Source organism: Ursus americanus, chromosome 1 (assembly GCF_024610735.1).
Source record: "Ursus americanus isolate L20-20 chromosome 1, mUrsAme1.1.p, whole genome shotgun sequence".
Lineage (NCBI taxonomy): Eukaryota > Metazoa > Chordata > Mammalia > Carnivora > Ursidae > Ursus > Ursus americanus.
Genome location: NC_142127.1, coordinates 86,499,425 through 86,527,031, shown reverse-complemented (window position 1 = coordinate 86,527,031; position 27,607 = coordinate 86,499,425). Strand labels below are relative to the sequence as shown.

Genomic DNA, 27,607 nt, shown 5'->3' with positions numbered 1-27,607 from the left:
GCAAACCGCCCCAAAACTTAGTGATCTAAGAAAAGATTCTATTATGTCCATAGACTCCACTGAAGAGTATTGGACTAATTACTTCCTGATCTAGGGCTTGAGTAAAGCCCCTACTTTGTATACTCTGGCCCTTTGCTTCTCTTTCACTGCATTTTCCCCCTCTTCATCTCCACTTATTTTGGTTTTCAGGGAAGCAGAAACAATAAAGGATGCCATTCTTTTACTACATAAACTTGAAAGCTGGAGATGGCCTTTGACCTGTCTGTTGATTTGTCTGAGAGCTTCCATCCTCTAGACTCTGCCTTAGGCCAGTACTTGGTCAAGATGAAGAGAGATCAGAACCCCCAAAAGTAAGGTAAGGGAAATAAGTCAGCTGAAACATTAAGTAAAAATTCATTATTACAATAAGAGGGAGGACCAGTTCTTCTAAATAAACTAGTCAAAGAGAAGTCATAGGTGAGATTAGACAGTGACATGTACATCCTGGAATTCCAGACTTTGAAACAAGGCAGTTTGTTGTTTTGGTTGTATAAGGCATCAGTGTGAACTCATGGTAAACAAAATCTAGGATTCCCACCGGGTTTTATCTGTCTTTATGCTGGGCATGCTCTCTTACTTGGATGGGATGTTGACAGGTTCACTGACAGATTGGCTCTTCCTCTGTCTGGAGCAAAAACACATTCTCTATGTGGTATCTGGAGGCAAGACTTTAGGGTAGAAAAAAGGTTCAGAAGAGTTAAAAAGCATAGATCAGACTGGCCATTTATACTCAAAGTGTTATTTGCTTGTTACTTTCTCAAAAATGGATTCTCAAAGTAAAAAGAAACATGCACCCATAAAACACTATGATGGATCCCTTATCCTCATGCTAGTTACTTGTCTCATTTCAAAATTTTCTCACACTCATATCTGCCTACCCAGTGGACAAGAACACATTGTCATAGAGCATGTGGTGAAGTGTTTGCATTTTTAAAAAATTGGGGGCGAGAGTAATTTCCTGTTGCTTTGGGGACTGCTGCAGAGCTAAAGCATCGAAGAATTTGTAAAGGCCACCTACTCAGGTTGTTTACACTTGCCATCAGAAATAAAATTCCCATGCTTAGAACGTTGATGACAATATGAAATACCTCTTCAAATACTTTTTTTTTTCGACGTGACTTCCAATATACCAGCCAAGCCTGAGGGTTCACATCACTGCATAATTTTTCACAGTAATGACTTCTGAGCCCTTTTCCATCAAATAGTGTGTAAATGGCCGTATGGTTTGCACTTGAAGGGACTCTCCTCACAATGCCCGTCATGGAGCATTCCTTGCTCATTTCTGGATGGCCACCTGCTTCTTTCTCTATACCTTTGCTTTCTTGTACCTCTTTGTTGGCTCCAGGTCACCCACACATCTCCACATCTCTTGACTTCCTAGGAGGCAGGGGGTCATCTGCATGGGGAAGGTCCCAGCTCACATTAATATTGCTCTTCTTTCTGGCTCTTCTCCATGATATGGCTTTTAAATGACTTTCAGTGGAAGTTAGCAAATAGTCATATATCAATAAAAGACCGGCAGTAGGCTAAAAAAAGAAAAGCCAAAGAAGTCTGGATAACCCGTGAGCTATTGTTAATTATACTGGTTTCTTTAAGTTGTTAATTTTTTTTAAGATGTTAATTATACTTTTTTTTTTTTAAGATGGTAGGAGTAGAATTTTAAAAGTTAGGATAAAAAGAACATTTCATTTTGGATCAACCAAACTGATTGTGAAATCTTCCAGAACCGAATTCTCTCTCCATATCTCTCTTTATGATTTTTTACTACATTTTGGCTCTTGGTATTTTTGAAGTGGTACACTAATTACATGTAAAATGTAATAGTTGAGCTTGATTGCACATATCGTTCCAACAATCTCTAATGCATTTTATTGTTTGCCCAAGGGTTAAATATAATTGTTTTAATTCTTCACTTAAAGAAGTAGAAGGTGAAATGACTGGCACACAAGGTGGTTTTCTTCAATATGTAATTTGTTAACCATCCCTAAAGTATCTGGTATTAAAGGCAATAATTTGAACAAGAGTTGAGCATCCAGTTATATATAATAAACTGTGCACTGAAATATGTCTGCAAGCTAATTAAAGATACTGAGACATTTTACACTGCCCAGTACTTTTTTTATTCCAGCAATTTGGTATATATATGCTCTGTCTGAGCTTCCAAATTAACGTTTACAGCATGAACATAACTTTGCCTGCTAGACAGCCAATCACCAGTATTGTGTTAAAAACAAAAGCAAAAACCAGCTTGTGAACGTAAAAGGCTATAGGGAGAAGTGGCCCTGATGGATGAAACCATTATAAAGGATCCAGAGAGTGTGGCTATTTAGTAGTTTGAAACTTCAGAAGAAAGCAGAAATCCATGTTTCGGTGCAAACCAGGCACTATTTACGCAATCCTCCGATTAAAACGGGAATAATATTGTAGTTGATCCTCTACAGTTAGGAGCTTTATTATGGAATAAATTTAAAATCAATACATGCGAAGTTCAAGAGAGGGTCATTGCATGAAAGCATTGCTAGTAGTAAAAGGTCCTACAATAAATGCCTAAAACACGGAAGTTTGCACTAAACTTTGCATTTAGAGATGAAGCTAACATAAAGACTAATGTATAAAAAATGGGGCTGTGTAGAGGATTCTTGAAACCTAGATCTTGAACAAAATTTGGGGGTCCTCTCACAGGAGAATGTACCTTTCCTCTTACCTAACCCTCACCTGGTAACCCATTAACACAGGCCGGGCTCATCCTCACAGCTGGTCAGAGTTACTCTTTCACAGGTACCACTTGGTGAGAGGCGGGGGATTTCTCTCTCCGAGACCATCCAGAGATGAGCAGTCCCGTTTTGTTCCTTCACTGTGATTTCCTTCCCCACCAAAGTATTTGAGGTTTTATGAGAACAAGTGTGCTTATCTCCAATCGTAAGTAGGTTGTACAGCCTGGACTAGACATAAAGCCCCAGAAAGTCCCGTCTAGCAACTGCGACTCCTTCCCCCAAGTCCTCAGGAGGCCCCTTCAAAAGGTCTTTGCTATTGAGGTCAGTGTGTTGTCTTTTATTCCCTTTTTCTTCTTGAAATGAAAATTACTTTACTTTTTTGTCTTTATTATAAAAGTTTCATAATGCCGCTCCTTTTTGTTGCTAATAGATTTCATTGGCTATGCCTAAGATCAAAGCTGATGTATCCTTCAAACTTCAGAGATTGTTCCTGGCTGGGTACCAGGTGAATCCCCCACCAACCCAGCCACTCTGCCGTTTTATTCTGTTTGGGGGAAATCTTGGGCTACTCATTCTCCCCATTATGAGGACATAGATTCTTTTCAGACACATTTACTGAGCTGAACTGTCTGTCTGTCGCTGAAGGACTTTTACATTCTCCCTTCTGCTTGTCTACCAGTAGCACAAACAATTAGCACATAGCCCCACAAAGGGAACAAAAGCGTGCAGGAGAACGGAATTCACCAGGTATTTGTAGACCATCTGAAAAAAAAAATGACTCCTAATTTTCTAATAAATAACCTTGTAATTAAATACAAACTTATGAATATTTTTATGAGTGATTATTTGTTAGATTCATTTGTTACTGTTGGGATTCATTATGAGTTTTTTTTTTTTTCCAGTCTTTTTCTTTTAGTTTTTGAATAGGCAATACGTGTATATGGTGCAAAACAGAAAAGTATATAAAAAATGTATACTCAGAGAAGTGTCACTCCCATTTACACATTCATGTAGATAACCTTTGCCATTAGTTTCTGGTTTATTTACCCTGTGTTTCTTTTTCCAAAAATAGTAAACATGTGTGTGCTTATGTATATTATGGGTATTCCTTTTTCCTTATGCAAAAGATAGCATAGTACATACATCTTTTGTTCTTTCACAATAATAGCATTCATAGAGACCTTGTTCTTTTAGTTTCTGCAGAGTACTCCCTTATGTAAATATTGTAATGAATATTTTTGGTCAAAATATCACAAAATAAAATTTCAAATGATAAAAACTATACATTATAAAAATTGTTAAAAGATTAAAAATCTATGAAAGAAGCACATTGGGAAAGATTACACAAAATCAGAGTTAGTATAGGTAGTGATCATAAAATAAAACTAAAAAAGCAAAAACTTCACATAATAAGGTTTATGAATCACTAAAATCTGTTACCAGAATAAAATCTGCTATCAGAATATTCTTAACAAAATTTAGACATGTCAAATTTGACCTGGGAAAATTGAGTTTGTTAGAAGAGCTTCTAAAGAAAAATCGCAATAGCAGAAGTTATAATTGGGAAAATACGAAGTTTTCAAGAAATCCAATAGAATAATCATAGTTTGAGAGTAATATTTAAGTTGGAAAAAAATCAATTTCAATAAAAGTAATTTCAGTTACATTAAAGATAAAAATGGAAAAAAAGAATTAACTACACTGTATAGAAAATTGATCAAGGAATCAAGCTGGCTTAATGAAATAAGCTCCAGAAAATATTTTCATGATGAAAGCTGATCATGTTTGTATAATCCTGCTTAACATATCTTATATGGGATCAGATTATCTACTGGGGCATAAAGTGGTATCAAAATAAGCTGTACTACCTTGTCCTAGGGTCCTTTTCTACACGTTCTGCCCTTGATTTTTTTTTCTCATCTCCTCTTCTCTTTTCTAGAGTCTTTGATGTATCATTTCAGAGCTGCTTAATTGTGAATCAACTCATCTTTTCTTTGACGGACTTCTTTCTCCCTCCCATTTCTCAACAACTCAAAGCCTCTTTGCTCTTCCACCCCTTGACTTCATCTGGGAGGTTGGACCTCCTTTCTTCCTTTCATCACACATCATCTTTGTCAATTTGTTTACATTTGCATATTTAAAATATTCATTAGTATGTTGCACAAAGCAACCAGCCTTCCCTGCAAGCGCCCTTATCACCTTTCTTTGAAATCTATGCTGACCTTTCTGGCTCCCTGCCTCTTTTCTATCTCCTCACCTAAATTCCTGATTCACCAAAGCATGGTTAGTCGAGCTGCAGCTCTCGGGCCAGTCCTTTGCTTGGTTCGGGCAACTCTAGGAACCCTTGGTGAGGAGCTCCAATGACTAAGCATCTCACTAACCCTGATGCCATTTCTCAGTTGGCAATGTGCCCTGAGTTGGCAATCATATTGAGGCTTGTGCTTTGATATAGCTTCCATCATATACTCTAATTCCAGAGTTTATATTCTTGTCTTCTTACTTGTTGCTGCAGTTTGTTTTTTTTTTTGTTGTTGTTGTTTTTAAAGATTTTATTTATTTATTTGACAGAGAGGCAGCAAGAGAGGGAACACAGGCAGGGGGAGTGGGAGAGGGAGAGGCAGGTTTCACGCTGAGCAGGGAGCCCGATGCGGGCCTTGATCCCAGAATGCTGGGATCATGACCTGAGCAGAAGGTAGCTGCTTAAGGACGGAGCCACCCAGGTGCCCCATGCAGTTTCTGTTTTGATAGCACGCTTGGTACTCCTGTCTCACTAAGACTGCAATGTCAGCCTTTATTAGGGTCTAGAGTCCTACCCTTGACTTGTAGCCTCAGATCTGGGGCCCTGTTTCCAGAGATTCCTGATGTCTGTCAGCCACCTGACTGGCTGACCTCCAAGTTTTATCTGCTCTACACCACCCATTTCCAGGCTTCTCCTATCTACTGGAATGCCTACCCCTTATGCCATGTTGAACTTCCTAGGCACAGACCACTTGGCTAGAATCCTCCCCCATCCCCATACAGTTTTCTCCATATAGAATCTAGGTCAGGTTATGCTTCTTTCCATTTCTGGATGCTGGCTTCACCCTCTAGTATCTGCTCAATTCTGGGAAGTAATTTCTTGTCCAAAGCTCAGGTTAAGCCTTCATTCCAAATTCCCATTTTGACAAAACCTTTAATATATTTAAGTACCTAGATTAACGTTTTTAGTGTGTCATTCTCCACTCTTTTTGGAGTTCATCTGTTAATGCTTATTTCCTCCTAGGAGAGACTTTTTTGATTGATTGATTTTTATTTATTTGCTTTGTAGTGCTTTTAAGTATCTTTAAGATAACAAATAATTCACTTATTATGTACAGTTGTCCACAAAGATTTCATATCATCACTGTAACTAAAATAGATTTATCCATAATTAATTTATTGAAAACTTGTCATGTGCCAGTCCATGTAGGAAACAAGGATAAGTAAATAAGACTCCTTGTCCGTAGCTAGCTGAGACACCGTAGAGTTAAAATAAAATATGGATAAATGTTCTAGCAGGTGGGATATGCAAGGAACTCTGGGAGGTAGGCTTGACTTACCTACTTTGAAGTAAGAGTATCAGGGGTTGCTTCACAGCTTATTTGAGGTGGTTGCTTAAGAGTGAGTAAGAGTTTGCTGTAAAGGTAAGGATATGCCTGGCAGAAGAAACATGAAGGAGGAAGATACGCAGGCATGCCAGAGCATGGCACATTCCACTGGAGGAAGCATGAATAATTTGGGTGGCCCCATTGTAAGCTCTATTGAATGGGGGAGGGGCAGGAAATATGCCTGGAGAGACAGGTTGGGGACCACTGGTGAAAGATCTTACGTGCTATGCTAAGGAATTGGGACCTGATTCTATTGGTAATAGGGACCTATCCCTGATAGTTGAGCAATTCAGCTGCCTGGTAGAGTAATCAAGCCCTTTTTGCCTGCCTCAAAACGTATTCATAGCATTTGAAGAATCAGCAGGACTTCTGTGCTCTGGAAGTTACATATTATCAGTGTGACTCTTCCAAAATGTAGGGATCATTCTAGACATTATCCCTACAGATATCACATTTTACATACGAATACCTTTCCCTACTTTGTAGATACCTTGTAGAAAACTACACTTAATAGCACTTAATATCAGATTAACCTGATATCTTGATATTTATTTATTGACTTACTTACATTTGAATATTATGGTGACTAGAAAGTTTTTTATAAAAATGGTGCCTTTTTACACGCATGCATGTGCACGAATGCAAAAGAAAGACAAAGTGAGAGATTGGGTTTTTTGATTTGGCAATGTACATTTTGTATTTCTCTTAAGTCGTATTGATCATGTATGGCTTCTTCCCTGTCTTGTTAGGATAAGCTGTAGAAATTTTCTGGCAAAAGACTAAAAACTTCAATTTTATCGTATAGTTCTATAAAAGAAATTATCTGTCAAGTAGCCATGAAGACATTTCCAAAACTCTTCCCTTTCACAAATATTTTCAACAGCTGTGATCTAGAGAAGCATGAAAAAGTACTCCTGAGAATGGTGGATTTTCTGTCATGTTTGTTCATGTGAATCTTCGTGAAATGCGGCAGGATGGATCATTTATGTGTTCAACATTATTTAGCATTTACACTGGGCACTTTTCTAGGTGCTAGGGTGAGGTTTACAAAGAAATAGAGTGATTCCCTTCTTTCCAGTGCCCCCTTGGGAACTATTAGTGGCTTTCTTCTCTGTCCTCTAGCTTGAGGCTACTTCACTCAGCAGGCTTTCCCCTGCATTCCACCAGGGAGGATAGTACATGGACATTTATGTACTCTCTGGGAGACTATAGCCACTGACAGAGGGAGGAGACTTCCTCTGAAATTGCTTCTGTGACTGGCATCCCATTCTCTCTCTTGTGTCCTCCATTCCCTACCAGTTTTTCCTGGGAGCACTGGGGACAATGGATGATGGTAGCCACGTGTATAAACCAGGGTTCTTCAGAGAAGTAGAACCCGTAAGAGATAGATAGCTACATATTTATGCATATATACATGCCGTTGATTCTCGTTATTCACAATGCACAGTAGTTATGTTCTGTTAGTTGCCACAAACACTGAATTAGCAAATACTGAACCATTGGTCCTAGAGGAAATACAGGATTGGTACCTGGGGCCAACACTGGCAACATTTTCCTCAACTGATCAACACATAACCTTGTTTAATGTGTATTTCTATTTTAAAGACATCTTATTTAATATATATATATACTGGATTCATTAACCCTGAACTCAACTCATGCCTAACACGTCTTTTCTCCACAAGGCATATCCTAGTGTCCCTGCACTTAGAAACACAAGACAGCACGTTAGCACTATGCTGAGGGACCATTTTAAACAGCAAAATCAATAAAAGCACAAAAATGCAAAAAATGGCACTAAGTAGACCATGAAAAGGATACTTGTTTACAGTCGTGAGAGCTGAAAGAAGGTAGAGATTTGCCTGTTTGACCTCAGATGAAAACATGTGCATTGGGCAACTTAGACTTTTCGCTACTCTGTGCACGATGTCTGTGAGTGATTGCAAAACCATCTTGAGTATTGGTTTGGGGGTTACTAATAAATCTTAATGAGTAGGCAAATTAGCAAATACAAAATCCACCAATAATAAGGATTGACTGCATATATTTTGTGTGTGTATTGTATGTATGTATATATATATACACACACATACGCGTATGTTGCATATGTATATGTTACACATGCATGTGTATAAATGCTATATACATATGTGTACAATTATACATATATAAATATATATACATTATATATGATGCAGGTAGTCTGGGTCCCACGACCTGGAGGAGGGTCCCACAGGACCGGCCAAGAGAGTCCTTGGCTTCACGCAGGATAGAAATCAAACACAAGCCACAGAATGTGAAAGCAAAGTTTATTGAATAGCGTGGGCGACAGGTAGAGAATAGCAGATGGAGAGTCTGGGAGACTTGGAAAGGAAAGAAGAATGAGTCTTGTCATTGCTTAGAGTTAGGGATTTATATTGTAAAGGGGCCCAGGGTATGCGTTCTTCAGGAATCCAGGGTAGGGTCTGATGAAGGTGAGTGTCAGGGGAACAGTAGGTGTTATTCCATAAATCATGGAAGGTAGGGGGTATTGATGCCAGTGTCAACTGAGGTTTGTTCAAAGCTAAAGTCCTGGGATGTGTTCGGGGACATCTAACATTCTTAAGTGTTATTGGATGTTTGGGGTCTAGGACAAAACTCAGAGAACAATTAACTTCCTTGTTTTCCCCCTTGAAGTAAGAAAATAGCTTCTTTGGCTTATTCAGAGGAAAAAACAGAACGTGAATAAATGGGGCCTAGCAGAAAAACAGCAGAGATGGAGCCTTTCTAAAATGGAGTCCTTTAAGGTTCCCTACGTTTTATAGATATAGATACAGATACAGATATAGATATAGATATACACACACACATACACATACAAAATATATATACACAAATATATATATAATGTATGTATAACATATGTATATAATGTGTACATGAAGTGTGTGTGTAATGTCTAATATACGCATACTATATACACACATGTATACATACATACATATACACACGCACACGTGCATACAAGCTAGAACCCAGGCAGGAGTTAATGTTGCAATCTTGAGGCAGAATTTCTTTTCCAGGAAACCTGTTTTTGTTCTTAAGGCCTTCAACTGATAGGATAAAGCCCAACCACACTAATAAAAGTAATCACCTTTATTTAAAGTCAGCTGATTATAGATGTTATCCACAGTTACAAGATACCTTCACAGCAACACCTAGACTAGTGTTATTAATAACTGGGGTACTAGAGCTTAGTCAAGTTGCCATAAAAACCAATTCTCACACCATGTAAACAACTTTAACCTGCAGTTGGTTTCTCCATTCCTGAAATATCTGTGGCTATGCAACCACCTGGTAATTCCACTGGCAGTTTCCGGCAAGGTCTTTATCTTATCTCCTACTAGAGATCTTTCTCTTTCCTTTCTTCGAAAGAATAGGGTAACCATCATTTTGTTTCTTGGGATTATGCCCTATGTCTCAAGAAGTTTAGCCAAGTATTTTCTCACATAGCTATAAAAAAAATTCCCCGTGACATCTTGTTTTATCTGGATGGGGGATCAGAAATAAAGGGTTTGGGTAGATTTGCAATGGCTTTTGCAGAATGAATAGGATTGGAGGAGACTGAGCTAGACTGGGTGTGAGCAGGGGGAGGGACAAATGTGAACAAAAGCACAGGCGTGAGATAGGTGCAGAGCACACTCATTGGAGAGAAGTTCTGAGCTGGCTGAACAGGAAAATAGTGTCTGAGGACTGAGGGAGATGGACATGGAAAGGTGGGCATGGTGCACACTGCTAAGATTCCTGAATGAAATGATGAGTGATGATGTTACAGGGTTCTTGTCTCATGGAGTTGAAGAATGAATCTCATGGACACGGAGGAGTGAAGTGATAGTTCATTAAGTGAAGGTGTGAACAGAAAAACAGAAAGCTCGGGGTGCCTGGGTGGCACAGCGGTTAAGTGTCTGCCTTCGGCTCAGGGCGTGATCCCGGTGGTCTGGGATCGAGCCCCACATCAGGCTCTTCTGCTATGAGCCTGCTTCTTCCTCTCCCACTCCCCCTGCTTGTGTTCCCTCTCTCGCTGGCTGTCTCTATCTCTGAAAAAAAAAAAAAAAACCCAGAAAGTTCTCCAGGGTGAGAGGTGTCTTGAATGGGTTGCCAATGAGGGCTTTTACTGGAACTCTTTTATTTAAAAATGATCAGGAAACTTGTGGCCTCAAAATTCCCGTGACATGTTTTATTGAGGAAGGATTTATGGTTAGCATCTTTAATGGTTAACTTCTCCTTTGAGGCCTGGTCGTTTTCCTTTGTGGTCATTTTCTGTTTTCTGTGGTCGCAATGTAATTATCATCAAACATTTCAGCCCTAGCGGTTGGGGCAGAGTGGTCTGATTTTTCTTCCTGGTCTTTGGTTTTTTTCTGTCTCAGTGTCTATATACCTGAAATACCCTCAGAGTCCTGTTGGGGCCCCTATTCTTTCCCTACCTAAAGTCCCATTCTTTCCCCAGTCGTTGAGGAGCTATTGTTTGAACATAGCAGCTTAGGCATTGTATCTATTTTTATTTCCACCTTTCCCTGCCACCTAGCCTCCCTCTCCTCTCCTTAAAAGAGGCCCTGCCCGAGCTCAAAGTCTTTCAGTGTAGCCTGTTGTTATGAGTGCCTGGCTGAAGGTCTGGGAACACTGGTTGTAAATGGGGAGAGAGGTAATAAAATTGAAAAGGAGGATTTTGGGGGCTAAACACTTAAGAAGTCCTAGAGAGTGTGATATATACCCCACTTTTCACTTGCCACTTGAGTGGAAAACCAGGAGAAACTCTGATAAGGCAGCACGCATGCAGACAGGGCTGTCAGGCAAAGTGCAGCAGACTGAAAGGAAAGGCATTTGCAAATGTAAAAAACCACCTCTTCCTCTCCATTCCAGAGAGTGACCCCAAAGAGAGTGGAGTGCATCCTCTATTCTATTCTCCAGGCTGTGAAATACAGAAATCACAAAGCACTGACTGAAAATGGCTGTTTCCTTTGTTCTCCTGCATACAGCTAAGGGACTTTGGGAGGTATTTACAGGCAGTTCAAGTGCAAATGGATGTTGAGTAGTTCTCACTTTCCAGAAAAAAAAAAAACAAAACCAAAAAACTCGAACAAGTTGCCTCCAGGTGCATTCCAAATGGCATGTTGATTGACTTGGTTCAAAAAGAAATTAGGGATGTAAATGTGTTTGAGAAAATTATTACCCAAATCACAACATCCTCTTCAGACAGTTGTTTGATTGAATACTGAAAAGAACATTAAAAATCTTCCAGCAAAAACCTTTGCCAAAGTATTAAATGATAAACTGGTATGAATTCTCTCCTTGCCCTCTGAGAAAAAGATCTTCTTTGCCTTTGATATTAATTCAGGTTTGTTTGCACGTATAATTCAGACACATTTGTAGGTGGCCTTCTTTCAAAATGTCATGAGATTTCATATTTAGAATTACTAATACTTGGAGTGATGTAATGAGTATTAATTATTGGCCTAGTCAACTGTCACTAGTATCTTCAAGCAAATGGGGTACAATGTGTCCCAAAGTGAATATGCTTAACCAGACATTATAATAATAAAAATATTTTTCATTTGTATATTAATCTTACAAACTTTTCTTTACTTTTATTATCTTTTATGTAGACGTACTAAACACCTGAAGTTTCCCTTGATCAAAGATTTCTGCCTTATTAGTTGATTAATTGATTCATTCTATAAATAAAGGTAGGTTATTGTTAGACCCTAGAGAAATGGCAGTGAACAAGACAGTCAAGGTTGCTGTGTATGTAGAGTTTAAATCCTGCTGTGGCAAAACAGACAATATAAATCAAACAGATGTGTAAGAACATCTGAGAACTTGAGCTTCAGTTCCCCCCTTCCACCATTAATCTACCATTGATGATTAATTTCAAAAAACAACATCATCCATCACTTTAAATTATTACTGGTTATTTCATAGAGTTTTGACAGTAATTTTGTAACATGCATGTGTTGAGTTAGGAGGAAGGAGGGAACAAAAAAGAATGTGTAATTTTTTTCTGATGTCACTCTTTTATAAGTACCTAACAGGTTGACTTCTCTGTGTTCCCTCAAGGATGGTTAATGGATAATTCTGGAAAAATAATGCTGTTATTTTATTATCACGCCACTAGTCCTTTCATGATGCTCTAGTTTCTTGCAGATTTCTGAGGACTGTGAGAAACATGTATAAAAGCCCATAAACAAACAAACAAAAAATATATTGATTAGCAATGTATTCATTTGGTCAATGAACCAAAATTATATATTGCAAACTGCTCTGAACGATGTTCTGTAACTAATAACTGTAGTTTTCGGTACTCAACCAAGTGAAAAAAATCCATTATCTTTTAGTTGGACTGAGTCTCTCTCTCCCTTTCTCTCTGTCTCTCTTTCTCCCTCTCTCTTTCTCCTTCAGTAGTCTCTCCAAGAACCACAAATTGAAGGCAGGAGGCCAGCTTCCACAGGGCAGGGCCATCTCTGACTTTAATCCCTTACCCCATTTCTTGGATCTTTGTCTGCCTTTTTTTTTAGGGACAATACACTTTTGGGGGGGGGCGGTAAACGGATGAATCACTGCATACAGAGAATTGAGATTTGGTTACACAGTTAATTGAAGAGGTTAAAGTCAGAGAGCAACCTTCTTAGGAATAAACCAAGAAATAACCTATTTAAATGAAGAACCTGCTATCTATTTCTGTATGCAGATGTGACACAGAGCCCATGACTCTGGTCTGGTTTCTGTCCTGATACAACTTTCCACCTATAAGAGGCGGGGGAGAGAGAGACATGCTGTCTGAGAACTAATAATGGATTTTTTTCATTTGGCTGAGTTCTGAAAATTGCAAAATTATAGTTATTAGTAAAAGGACACTGTTTAAAAAGGATTGTATTTTGCCACTTTAATAAAATTTCCAAATATACATATTTTCCCCCACTGTGTCATAGAATGTTTAAATTGTACATTTGGGGCTGTATCCTCCCTTCTTTGGAAAGAACAGCAAATTGTAGTTTTGTAGAAAAAAGAAAAAAACAAAAAATAAAAAACACTAGACTTGGAGGCAGAAGACTAAATTATACAATTTAAGAATTCTGAGACTTTGGCAAGTCACTTCATATTTCTGGGCCAGTCTTTTTCATCTATAAAACAATTGGGATCCTTAGATGATCTCTAAGCTGGCTTTCAAGCTTAATTATTCACCTACTTTGGATAATCAGCCTGCAGTAGTCGTATTGGACTCCCAGATTGTGTCCCCATCTGAAATTCGCTTCCTTCTTGTCCTCTCTTATTAGTTATGCCCGTTGTCCTCGAGTGAATTAGAGAACACTCTAAGGGTGAGGGAAGGGAAGAACATATTTTTTTAAATTAATTATTGGCCTCTTTCTGTGAAGATATTGTGTTTGTATAATATTTTTATTAAAAATTATTTTCATATGGAACAACCGTATGGAAATGCTGTGGAAAATGAAAAGTTCACTTAAAATCAGTTCCAAGCACATTTTGTTTTGCTCACTTGTCTCCACACATTTATAACATGGGAGATTCTTTCCATGCCTCTATTCCAGAGACAGAAATCAATGCGCAATTCTGAAATGATTTTTCTTTTTTAATAAACTGGAGCTGATTCTCAAGTAAAGAAATGCTTCCAGTTTTCATGACTGTACTCATACCTAGACTGTGTCACAGATAATTTCCTTCTGACAGTCCTTTCCTTGGGCCCCCACCTGTCACCATATTTCTTAGGGTCTGCTAGTCCTCTGCTCATAACCACTTCCACCTTTTCAGCTAAATTCAGACTGCTGACCTGCTAGGTGAATCTGTCAGTCTCTTCATTTTAAACAAATCTTTATGGAGCTGTGTGTGTGTGTGTGTGTGTGTGTGTGTGTGTGTGTGTGTATACACACATACATTTTTTTTTAAATTTTAATTTACTTTTTTTGTGTATAGTTATGTAACTTCTGACCAATGCATAGTCACATGACCAGCACCACAATTAAGATATAGAACAATACCCTACACCAAAATTTTGTTGAGCTGCACCTGTGTAGTCAAACCCTTCCCCTACCCCGACCCTTGTCAATTACTGATTTGTTTCCTGACCCTAAAGTTTTACATTTTCCAGAATATCATCTAATTGGAATAATACAGTCTTGATCTTTTGAGTCTGATTTCTTTCACTTAGCATAATGTCTTTGAGATTTATTTCTGTTGGTGTGCGTACTGGTAGTTCATTCCTTCTGATTGCTGGGTAGTAGTCCACCACATGGATATACCACAGTTCATTAAGCCACTGAAAGGACGTTTTGAGTTGTTTCCATTTTTTGGCAGTTACAAATAATGCTGCTCTAAATTCATGTACAAATTCCTATGTGAATGTAAGTTTTAACTTCTGTTGGGTAAATACCTACTGAAATTGTTGGGTTATATGGTAAGTATGTGTTTAATTTTATTAGAAACTGCCAAAGTGTTTTACAGAGTGGCCATACCATTTTTACATGCCCACCAGCAATGTATGAGAGTTGCAGAAACTCCTCTGATACTTGGTATAGCCAGGATTCTTGGTTTTATAGGTGAGTACTGAAATGTGCCTTTTTTACCACAAGAATGTCTTTTACATTGTGAAACAAAATACTTACATTCCAGTTTAATGTATTTGCACTTGTATTAAATCACCAGTATCTCGAGCAATCCCAAGGGCCCTGAGTAGGCATTTGCCTCACTTCTGGTTAGTCAAGAGGATGTATAAAAGAGATGCATCCCCAAGCAGAGACAGGTTCCCATAATGGTGAACTACACATCCCGAGCTATATAGGAATCAAATGTGTAGTTTTAGACTAGCCCGCTTGCCCCTGTAGCCTACTATGAAGTGTTCAGAAACAACTAAAGACTCATCAGATCACACTTCCATACAACTAGGGAATATTTAAAATAATAAGAAAGAGACATTTGCTTTATAGCACATGTTAAAATACAGAACTGCCAGGTTTAATGTCAGACACAAGACACCTTTAGTCTTATTTAATAGGAATTACATCTGAATCCGTTCTTGGAATTGACTTCTCTCCTGCTGTTTGCTGACTGCATAGGACTCCTGGTCTTAAGTGAGTGAGTCTCAGATTTATGATGTTGTAGGTGTGCATTAGAATAGCTGATATCCTTACCATGACTTTTGTCCTAATAGCATCTGAAAATCTTACTGACTTCCTCATTTACTAGATTAGCCTAATACTCATGGCTTCCCCCATCTTGAGACTGCTTAGAACCTGGTACAGCTGGGTTATATCTTAAATTGGAGTTAGGTTCTCAAGTCAGGGAGAAAGGAAAAGTTGCCTATAGTCCCAGTTACTACCAAAATCCCTTTAGGATGATGCCAGGTTGGAGGCCACCGCAGCATCTCACAGCTGAACTCAACTCAGCCAGTTTTTCCTCCAGCTTTGGAACAAGGTATTTTTCTTCTGTTAAGCACCAGATGAAGGAGTTGGCTTCTGTTTAGGGGCCATGTTGTAAGAAAACTATCTTCCGTGTCTGAGTACCAGAATTCTATTTAGTGCATCTGATTCTCACACTTGAGAAGCTCAGAGGAACTGAGATAATTGGAGAGAACAGATTCATGTCTCCTACTTTTACTCATCTTGGGCATACTTTCAGCATATCGAGAGATGGCAGGTGGATTTTCTGGCACCATCTTAACTGTTATTTTTTCTGTCCTTCCTGCTACCCTTTGCCTACCTTCCCAAGGTATATGGTGGGATTTCCACTAGAAAAACATGTTATAAATGTGTTGCTGCTGTTCTGTACTGGCAGTGTAGTTGCTGGCTACTATATTCTTTTCCATTTCTTCACAGCGAAATGGGGAAAAGTGGATAGGTTTTACATACCTCTTGATATCTAATGGCAAACTTGGCCAGCCGTACTCCTGCCCCAGGCAGTGCCCCCTGCAAGTCGCATATTTGATGAGCTTGCCGGCAGAGCAGTCATACCCAGCACCATTCTTGCACTAGTGAGAGACATTCTCTGATGCTGCTTCTCGCCTGAAGCCGTAGAGTTCTCCTCCTGAGGTCTATAAATGCTCAGGCAGATTATAGAGTTGGGCTTATTAAAATCTGGCTTTAGAGCAGTGGTGGTAACAGAATATGATGTGTTATTACTTCCATTTTCATTTTCTGAAATGACTGTGGCATTACTCATTGGAAATACATTAGACCTTTTGGACATGTTTTTATGCAATTAACTTCACGGAAGTAAAAATGCCAACAAAATTTCGAAATATGGCAATGCAAATTTCCAAGTCTGGTTTAATAACACAAAATAACTGCTGTTTACATGTAATAAATAAAGTATGTAGAAATAGGTAAAGACTCATAAATGCACTTAATAAACACACTATTTTAAAAATAGGTAGATAAGAATTGAAAAATTGCTAGCACGAAGCCTTACATAATAGGCATTCATTAAATATTAATCTCCCCGTTTTCTTTCATTTTTAACCCTCTGTATTTAGAAGATGGGTTTGTTTAAAAGTCCTATTCATAGCAAAAAGGAAAAAAAAATGCTTAAGAAGAGTTAGTCCTTGGATCACCCATTTCATTGTTTATTTTGGGAAAGAAATGTGATACAACAGAAATATTATTAATCAGACCAATCTAGATTCAAATACCAGCTAGCTGTGAGGCCTTAGGTAAAGTATTTAATTTTCTGAGGATTGATGTCTTATTGTTAGAATAAGAAAATAATCTGAATATTCAAGGCAATGGTTAATAACACTGCCTTGCAGAATCATTCTGACAATTTAGGATGAGGCCATTAAATATTCAGTTCATTGCATTTGTGTAGTTCTGGTTCCAAGCAACCTTCTACCCATGTAATTTCCTAGGTATCTCTCCTTAGAGGGAGATTTTGTGGTAAGCACATGGGCTTCTGTACCTTCTCAGTCATTACTTAGTGGAAACCAAAGACTCTCATTTACCTAACCATGTTGCTTTACCATAGAAAAAGAATGAACCATTTTTACGGACATAGGATGCTGATTACCAGGATAGTGGGGCCTCATCCTAATTATTATACTTTATCTCATGCGTGTGATTGACTTTCACTGCTTCTCTCAGAGGTGTTTTTTTAGGTGCAGATGAAATTAAATTTTTGAGCCCACAAAGCTGAGAACTAGAAGCTGAAGGTTATACATTTAGTAACCCAAGAGATTTTCTGGATAGAATGGGTGAACTTCTTTCCCTGACTACTCTACTTCTGCATTGCCATTAAAATTTAAATTTAATGATTATTAAAGTAATGAGTGAATAATTTTAAAAATAAAAAATAATACTTGGCTTATAATGAAAAACTCCTAACCCCTGCTGCTCAGGGACAACCACATTCAACTTTTTAAGCTATTTCTTCCGGTGTTTGCCTCCATATTTCTAAATTGCGTGCTTCTTGTATTGATTTCTTGGTTTTTAAAGTTTAGACATTTTCTGTTTATCATACTAGAGAAGAAGAGGATTTTGCCACCCTATACACCAACTAATCCATATCCCTACTGCCAACACACACACAGACCCCCCATATGCTTATATTGCAATTTTTGTTGAGAACAGTTGAATGATTATAATGGTTATGTAAACATTACTCATAACTGAGACATTGTTCATTTGAGTATTATAATTGTACATCTTTTCTTGCATTAATTTTTTCTTTTTTCTAATTAACATTGAGGAAGGGCCACTGTATGAGATCATGCTGTATGACCTAGTTAACAAGTGCTAGAGTCTCAGCAAATGACGTACTCTAAATATTCTACTGGAACAGACTCTGGGGTCCTTTTAAAATGTTCGCTGTCCACACCCCCTTCAAATGCCCATTTTGAAATTTGTTTACTTACACCTACAAGCCCTATGCTCTGAAATCTCCTCTCAACCTGGAGATTCTGCTGATTCCGGGGCAATTCCTAGAAGAGACCTTAGGTTTTATTCAAGTACACTAAAAAACAAACAAAGAAACAAACAAAGAAACATACAACACACACACACTGCTGTGCTGAGAATTTGGGATGGGATAGTTTCAGCCTCTGGCTGGTGAACATCTCTCTTCTTTTCTTGCCTGCTCTTCTTCTTAATGACAAGGGTTATTTCTAAATTCTGAGTTTGGGTCTTCATTTCCACAACAGTTAATACTGTTCTGGTTTTGTTATGCTTTTCACAAACTCTTCTAAATAATTTCAAACGTATTAGAACTTTATCATGTTTATTTTTTCTTGGAGATAGGTCTCCTGAGGCCTTGCTCCTGCTGTAATGAGGACTGGTTGGTCCAAGCCTGGTGGCAAAGCTGTCGGGCTAGGAATCCCCTTCCCCTCCCCATCACAAAGAAGGCTGTCCACCTCTCTCCTCCTTGAGGCTCTGTTTCCTGCAGTGCATGCCTTTCTATTTCCTGATTTACTCCTTTGTTTCGGGCAGCACATCCTTAAGTAGATTTCTGGGAAAGGACTCATGGTAGGTACTTCTATTTACTTTTTTTATGACCTAAAATATCTTTGTCCTATTTTCACACTTGCTAGTATGACTGGGTTCAAGTATTAGGGTAGAAATTCCTTTTTTCAAATTTTGAACGCATTGTTCTGTTATTTTCAACTTCCAGTGATGAGGTTGGGAAGTCTGATGCTGTAACTGATTATCTTTTCATTATTTTTATTAACAGCTTTATCCAATGATCATTTTATACTGATTCTTGATCCTTTATAAAAGATGAGGATTTCTTTCTTTACTCCCTGTTGTTTAAAATAATCCTTTATAGCTATTATTCATGAATTTTGTATGATGTGGTTTGATGTAGGATTTATCTGTGGGTGCCTTAAACCTAGAAATATATGTGTTTCAATTCGGGAAAATATTCTTGTTTTATCTCTCGGTACTCTGGTATCTTCCGTTTACTCTAAATTTCTGGAACTATTATTTATTTATTTATTTATTTTTAAAGATGTTATGTATTTATTTGAGATAGAGCTAGAGAGAGAGCATGGGTTGCGGGGGAAGGAGCAGAAGGAGAGGGAGAAGCAATATCCCTGCTGAGCAGGGAGCCTGATGTGGGGCTCAATCCCAGGACCCTGAGATCATGACCTGAGCCGAAGGCAGACATTTAATGGAGTGAGCAACCCAGGTGCCCCTGGAACTATTATTATTTAGATGCTGGACTCCCTGAATTGTTTCAATAAACAAAATTTCACTATCTTTGTATTTTCATTATCTCTGTATTTTATTTCTGCTTTGTACTTCATTTTTCAATGTTCCTGCTTGAAAGGATTCAAAACCCACCACCCCAAAATATGCCAACTTGGTATATTGACCCTTTTGAGTTAAAAGGAACTTAGGAAACGACAGGTGCAAGAAAGGCACTCTGACCCTTCCCCTTTTTTCTCCCTAAAAAGAGAAGATAAAACTTCCATGTGAAAGATACTCTCCCTGAACATTCTCATCACCAGAGACAGGAATCAAGGCTGAAAAGAATCTGGACAAATAAATCTTGTTAAAATAACCCTTACCTTCCTGTAGCCATCCTGGATATTTTAGTTACTCTTTTCACAATTACTGTTCTTGGTGCAGCCTAGCACGTGAGCACGTAACCCTAACCACTTTGTGGGTCTTGAGAAAAATACAGTTTGTATACTTTTTTCCTATTAATCTTTCTTATGCAAACTTAATTCTCAGTCCCAGTGACAGACCCTAAGAGGGTAGAGGAAAAGTTTTGCCTCTTTTACATGTTGAAAGGTTTATTTTTTATTATACTTTTAATTTTCTTTCTTTCATTTGTAGCAAACACCCTTTGCTTGTTTCGTGTATGCTGTAGCTTCTTTTAGACTGTTGTAGCATCTGCTCTTATGTTTTTAACAACATTAATTTAAATGTTTTAGAGTTTCCTTTTGTTTCCTCCCTTATCTTTGTTTTCTCTGTGTTTCTTTACTTCTGTTTGTTCAATTTCTGCCTTCCATGCTGAAACTTCCCTTTCCTGGTTGCTTAGTTTTAAAGAAAATGTTACTGGGAACTCTGTTTCTGGGAACACATTTGCCAGTTTGTGGACCTTGCCACAAGGTGATTGGTTGCAGAGTCTGGCTCTCCCACCAGGACACTCCCAAAGTACTTTCTGAAGTCTTTTCTTTTGGGTAGGTCAGTTTCCCCAGAAAGAAAGCCTCCAATTTCTTACCTAATTATATAAAATTGACTGAAAGCATATTAGGAGTCTAGCAGGGAAAAGGTGCTGGTGAAAGGAGTGGAGAAGGGGGAACAGCAGATTTTTATCAGCCCTCTAAAAGGAGCTTTTTGGAGAATGAGCCAAATCTTACTCACTTTAGTATTCTTTGTGGCATTGAGTTAGATCCCGTATATGTTGTGACATGGGGGCACATGGGCAGTTTGGCTGGGATATTTGTCATGCTTTTATTTGTCCAGGTTGATTTGAGTGTAGGCTTGAATATCCATGTGCGACCCTTTAAGAACTGAAAGAGGGTGAATGGCCTTCACCAGTAGAGAAAGGCTGCTCTTGGATCATAGTGAATACATTGTTGAGTATCCAGCTAGAAGACAGAAGATAAGGTAGTTAGCATGTATAAAGTATTTAAATTAGTTCCTGGCACAGGAACTATTATTAGATTCATAAATCAATGATTTTAAATCAATTATTTATGTCTTTTGAGCCTACATATGTGTGTGTGTGTGTGTGTGTGTGTGTGTATACATTTGAATAATACTTTTCCCTCAAGTATCTTACATTCTAGGAGAGACGCAAGAAATATTGGTAAATTAAATAAATAGATTTGCAATAGTATCGAAAATAATAAAATCCTTAGGATTTTATTCCTTAGGAATAAATGTAGCCAAGGAGGTAAAAGAGCTATATGCCAAAAATTGCAAGACATTGATGAAAGAAATTGAATACATAAATAAATGGAAAGATATCCCATCTTCATAGATCAGAAGAATTAATATTCTTAAAATGTCCATATTACCCAAAGCAATCTTTTGATTCAGTGCAATGCCTATTAATTCCAATGACATTTGTAACAGAAATAGGAAAAAAAAAATCCTAAAATTCATATGGAATCACAAAAGACCCCAAAGAGCCTAAGTAATCTTGAGAAAGAAGAACAAAGCTAGAGGCATCACACTTGCTGTTTGAAACTTTGTTATAAAGCTATAAATCAAAAGAGTATGGTACCAGCATGAATATAGACACATAGCCCAATAGAACAGAACTGAGAGCCCAGAAATAAACACACATACATATAGTCAACTAATATTTGAGAAGGGACTCAAGAAGACTCAATAGAGGGGCACGTGGGTGGCTCAGTTGGTTAAGCCTCTGCCTTCAGCTCAGGACATGATATCAGGGTCCTGGGATCAAGCCCCAGTTTGGGCTCTCTGTTCAGCATGGAGTCTGCTTCTTCCCCCTCTCCCCCCCCCCCCCCCCCGCTCATGCTCATGCTCTGTCTCTGTCTCAAATAGTCTTTTTTCAATAGAAAGTGGATACTCTCTTCAATAAATGGTGCAGGGAAAACTGGATAACTGCATGCAGAAAAATAAAATTGGGGGTACATGGGTGGCTCAGTCAAGTGTCCTCCTCTTGATTTCAGCTCAGGTCATGATCTCAGGGTTGTGAGATCAAGCCCTGCATGGGGCTCTGTGCTCTCCCTTTCTCTCTGCCCCTGCCACCTCCCTTTCTAAAAAGAAAGAAAGAAAGAAATTGTGTCAGTCACAAAAATCAACTTAAAATGGATTAAAGTCTTAAATCCATGACCCCAAACTATAAAACTAGAAGAAAACATGGGGGAAAAAGTGCCTGGACATTGGCCTTTGCAAAAATTTTTTGGATATAACATCAAATGTGTAAGCAACAAAAGCAAAAATTAAGAATAGTTGGATTACACCAAACTAAAAGCTTTAGCACAACAAAAGAAATGATCAGCAAAATAAAAAGGCAACTTATGAAATGGGAGCAAATATTTGCAAACCATTTATCTGATAAGGAATTAATGTCCAACATATGTGAAGAGCTTATATAACTCAAGAGCAAAAAACCAAACACTCTAATTAAAATATGGGCAGAGGAACTGAATAGACGTTTTTCCAAAGACATAGAAATGGCCAATGGATACATGAAAAGATGCTCAACATCACTAATGATCAGGGAAATGCAAATCAAAACCGCAATGAGACATCACCACATAATCTATTAGAATGACTACTGTCAAGAAGACAAGATAGAACAAGTGTTGACAAGGATGTGGAGAAGAAAGAACTCTTATGCACTATTGCTGGGAATATAAATTGGTACAGTTTATGGAAAACAATATGGAGGTTCCTCAAAAAATTAAAAATAGAACTACCACATCATCCAATAATCTCACTTCTGGTTATATATCTGAAGAAAATGGGATCACTACCTCTAGGAGAGAGGTGCACCCCTAGTTTACTGCAGCATTATTTATAACAGCCATGACCTGGGAACAACCTAAGTTGTCCCATCAACAAATACATGGATAAAGCAACTGTGACACACACACACACACACACACACACACACACACACAGAGTATTCTTCTACCATAAAAAGGAAGGAATTCCTGCCACATGTGATAACTTGGGGGCACTATGCTAAGTGACATAAGTCAGAGAAAGACAAATACTGTATGTTCTCACATGTGGAATATAAAAAAGTTGAACTCAAAGAAATAGTAGAATGGTGGTTGCCAAGGGCTGGGAAAAGGGAGAAATGGGAAGTGGTTCATCACAGGGTACAGACTTCTAGCTACAAGATAAATAAGTTTTGGGAATTTAATGTGCAGCACGATGACTACAGTTAGCAATGTTGTGTTACATATTTGAAAGTTGATGAGTAGATCTTAAATCTTCTTTCTCACTACATGTACAAAAATGGTAGGTACGTAAGGGGAAGGAGGTATTAACTACCCTAATTGTAGTAATCATTTCACAATATACATGTGTATTAAGTCGCTGAATTGTACAACTTAAAATTAACATATGTTAAATGTTAATAATATCTCAATAGATCTAGGAGAAATATAAATAATTGGGGATAACACCCATAGGATGAAAAGCAGAGAGTGAGAGAATGAATATCTATGTTACTCAAGAGAATAACAGAGACCCAAAGAAGTCACCTTGCTCAAAGGTAGAATGAATCCTTTCTCCACTCAGAAAGAATCAAGGACTCCTTCCTGCCAGGTGTCTGGGGCTTCAACCAATACACATTTGCTTGGTTTTTATTCTACTTCAGAGAGGTGCTCTGGGTTCCTTTAATTCATGTAACCCAAATATTTCCTCTGAGAGGTGGCTCACTCGGATGTTTGTTTTCTCCTTGATAGATTATATATTTAAAGATGTGCTAACATTTAAGGACAGGTTTTATTTTTATAGAAACAGGAAGCATACCCCACTCAATACTTTTGATAAGAATTTTAGCTGTTTTCTGTTACCCTTAAAGAAACAAGGTGCCCAGAGGACTTTAGCAATAGGAAGCTAAAATGAATAGCATTATCCCACAAGAGGATTAAATACAGTAGAGGAAAGCATTAGCACATAATATAAAATGATGGGAAACTAGGTTAGTCCTTTTAGCAGGCTGGACTGTTGTCCTTTGAGGGAGAACTCTGAGACCTACTAATGCGTTTCCACAGTGGCTGCTGAGCATCCCTGCATTTCTATTCCTTGCTGAGATCAAGGGCAGCTTATGTTCTCAATAAAGATGCCCGACTTGAAAAGAAGTTGATTTTGTAAAAACTAGCTTATTGAAAGGAAGATCTTGTATAGCTATTGGCATCATTACCAATATGTTGCTTTGCTTATTTGTCACGTGTACAGAGGTCATTCAGAAAGAGAGCTTCTTCCCCAGGCAGTGGCACTTGACTGCCTTCAGTTTAAAGGGAATATAGGAATGACTTAGGCAAATATTTACTCAAAAAAATTCGCTGAGAATCTTTCTTGTGTGAGGCACTGTGTAGGCCTCACACAATATGATTCCAGTATGTCATGGATTTTGATAGATAATACAATCCAGTGGAAGAGACAGCCAGCGATGAAGTAAGCACACACCAAAATCTAAATTGCAACAGTAATAAGTGCTATCAAGTCCATAAGCACAGTGCTATGGATTTTAGATTAGATATTTTTAAGGAAGTAACAAGTAAAAAGGAGCGAGTCGGTAGGAGAGGACAGGAGGGAAGTGTGTGTTAGGCCCTGGCCCTGGGGTGGGAGGAAGGGTGGTGAGGGGCACTGACAAAAGGCAGGTGGAGAGAATTTGGGAAGAGGATGGTATGAACACTGGCGTCAGACCATAGCAGCTTTTCACTGTGATAGGCTTTGTGGATCATTAAGGTGTTCTGTCTTTGTCCTAAACACAAAGGAAAGGCATTCAAGGGCTTTAAAAGGGGGTGTGTATGATGTCTTTACACCTGTGTTTTGAAAAGATCATTACGGCTGCAGTCTGAAAAATGATTTGGAGAGGCAAGAGTGGATGATAGGGCATGTATCACTGATCAAACCTTATTGAGAACTGTTACATGAAAGTAACATGTAATTTATAAGAGAATAAAGCTGAAAAGGATGTCAGGAAATTTAATCTGATATTCTCCTTTCAGACCAGCAGATGTTACAAACTTTCAGGACAAATGACTTCATAAAGTCTCCCAGAAGAGAAAATCTACCATATCTCTCGGGAACAGATACTGACGTTTGACTTTATTGCAGGGGAGCTCATTTCAGTGTTTTAAAATGCTGTGCATCTTATTGGATAACCTTCACAATAGTATTGAAAAGCAAGTTGATATCATAATTTCAGTTTTACCGATGCGGAGTTTAAGAATTTAGGCACAGTGAGTAATGTCGTATCTTGGGTCATTTAAAATATTTCGTAGCAGTGCTAATTGGTGACTTTCTTCCTAACCTTCTGGTTCTTAGAGTTGTCCAGATGACTTCACCAGAAATGTCCCAGACCACTTAAAATTGGACAAAGCCAAGTATAATGTTTTCACTTTTGGAGCATCTCCCTAAAATTACTCTAAGCATGAGGCTACTCCCTCCATGCTACCTCAGTTTTTACTTTTTACATTCACATTATGTGCATTTTTTTTAACTGAATTTCACTAACTCTCCTTGTAACTTATTAACCTTCAAAAGCAGGTTTATAAACAATAGTTTTATGAACTCATACACATTTTGTTAAGTTCTCCCCTTCTCTATATGCACCCAGCAAAAGCTGTGTGTTCAATGCAGTGCAAGTAGGAACGTTTTCAAAGGGTTGATGTGTGTTAGTTAACCTCATGGAAAATGATGTACATAAACTTTGGCCTTCTAATGCAAACTTTGTCCATTTTTTTTCCTTATGTGATAAAACATGAAGTCTATTAATTATTTTAAACATGAAAGTATAACTAATATCTTTCCATAAGGTTTGATTTTAATTAGTATCTCGTTTGACCTAGGTTTGTAATATTGACTTCCCATGTTCTAGCATTTCCAAGAAGCTTTAAATGTATTTTGTGTTATAAAACAATTCTTGTAGAATGTGAATGGGAGCACGTTCCTTCTTTCTTTCTCCTCCCAATTTAGGCATAATTTTGGTTTAGAATCTGAACTCAGGACTTTTCATTACCTCTTTTTAAATGGCATTAGAGAAAGTAGTTTAAATAGTTTGAGTATTTATCATAGTATGGCATTATCAGAGAAGAAAGTATTCATATCATAAAATATATCATAATAGATGCTGAAATTCACCTTTGATGTTGGCAAAGCATATAATACTATATTTGGGTCATTCAACTGTCATTTCCTGGATAATGTAGGCAAAACCACTTATTTGTTTTTAACTGTAATACTCAAGTAAGAGAGAAAAGCCTGGGGCTTTTTTGAGATTTTTTTATCTAAACCTCTATACCATGTCAGGCTAGTACATTTTCCTGAAGAGATTTCTAATTTTGCCATTATTTAGTCAAAGTGTTTTGAATTCTTTAGATCCCATAATGATCCAAGTAGCAGTCTGGATGAGTGAACTTAGTGGGTAAAATTAGTAAATAAACGTTTAAGGAGGAACACGATAGTGACAGGTCTTAAGGTATCTCTCCCAAATTAGTTAATAACTTTACAGTTTAGAAACTTAGCAGACTCAGTGGCGCCTGGGTGGCGCAGTCGTTAAGCGTCTGCTTTTGGCTCAGGGCGTGATCCTGGCGTTCCGGGATCGAGTCCCACATCGGGCTCCTCCGCTGGGAGCCTGCTTCTTCCTCTCCCACTCTCCTGCTATGTTCCCTCTCTTGCTGGCTGTCTCTCTGTCACATAAATAAATAAAATCTTAAAAAAAAAAAAACTGTGCTCTGGAAAGAAACTCCATGCTCTTTGACCATATGTACCATGATGGAATAAAAGCCTGTGAAAATATAAATTCCATAATTCTTATAAGGCAGGGACATAATCTTTATTCAACATAGTTATCTCTTATACCTTTAGCGTTTAACAAGTATTCAGTTTAAGCAGGTACTAATTTATTTGACACTTATTGAACATCTACAAGCAAATCTAGTATAGAACACACAAACACACGTTAAGGCAGAATTCTGTAAGAATTCTGTTACATGGTTGGGCCTACACTGGGTTCAGAATTTGACTTAAGCAAATGTGTTGGGTCTTCCCAGTCCAGGTGCCTTTAACTCTGAACTTTATAAAACCCACAAAAGTTAGTTAAGCATAACTGAAGTTAACCCAAAGAAAAAAATAAATATCCATGAGTCCATATTGATACAAATAAATACTTGAAAAACTATATAAATGGCATAGAAGGGACAACACTTCTTTATAGAAGAATTTCATTTAATAAGTGCTGCAGGAAGGTAGGAAATAGAAATTCACTATTATAGCACCACAGTAATAATTGCTACAGGCAAGACCCACCAATAGATGCTACAATTAGTGGGCGCAAGTTTAAAGAGGAACAGAATAGTCCCATGATTATCTCTTCCAAAATAGTAACTTTATAGTAAAGAAGCCTTTAAATATAACAGAATACTCTCTTGATTTCCATTTATACCTCAATTTTCCTTGCATACAAACCAATTTCAGCATTTTCCCTGGAGAAGAATGATGAGAATATCTTTAGAGCAAGCATCACGTGAGAAATACTTGTCATCTCACGATCCACCTGGGTGCTTACTTCTTCAGTAAG

At 38.0% G+C, this 27,607-nt stretch overlaps 1 protein-coding gene across 1 annotated transcript in view; it reads left to right on the top strand.

The window, feature by feature from the left end:
• Nucleotides 1-246: 246 nt before the first annotated feature.
• The window catches only part of ABCA12 (ATP binding cassette subfamily A member 12), a 218,662-nt gene continuing 191,301 nt past the window's right edge, over nucleotides 247-27,607 (top strand). The window contains exons 1-2 of the mRNA XM_087866525.1: nucleotides 247-350; nucleotides 8,683-8,686. Of these exons, the coding sequence (XP_087722651.1) occupies nucleotides 247-350; nucleotides 8,683-8,686 (108 nt within the window). The remainder of the gene's footprint in view (nucleotides 351-8,682; nucleotides 8,687-27,607) is intronic.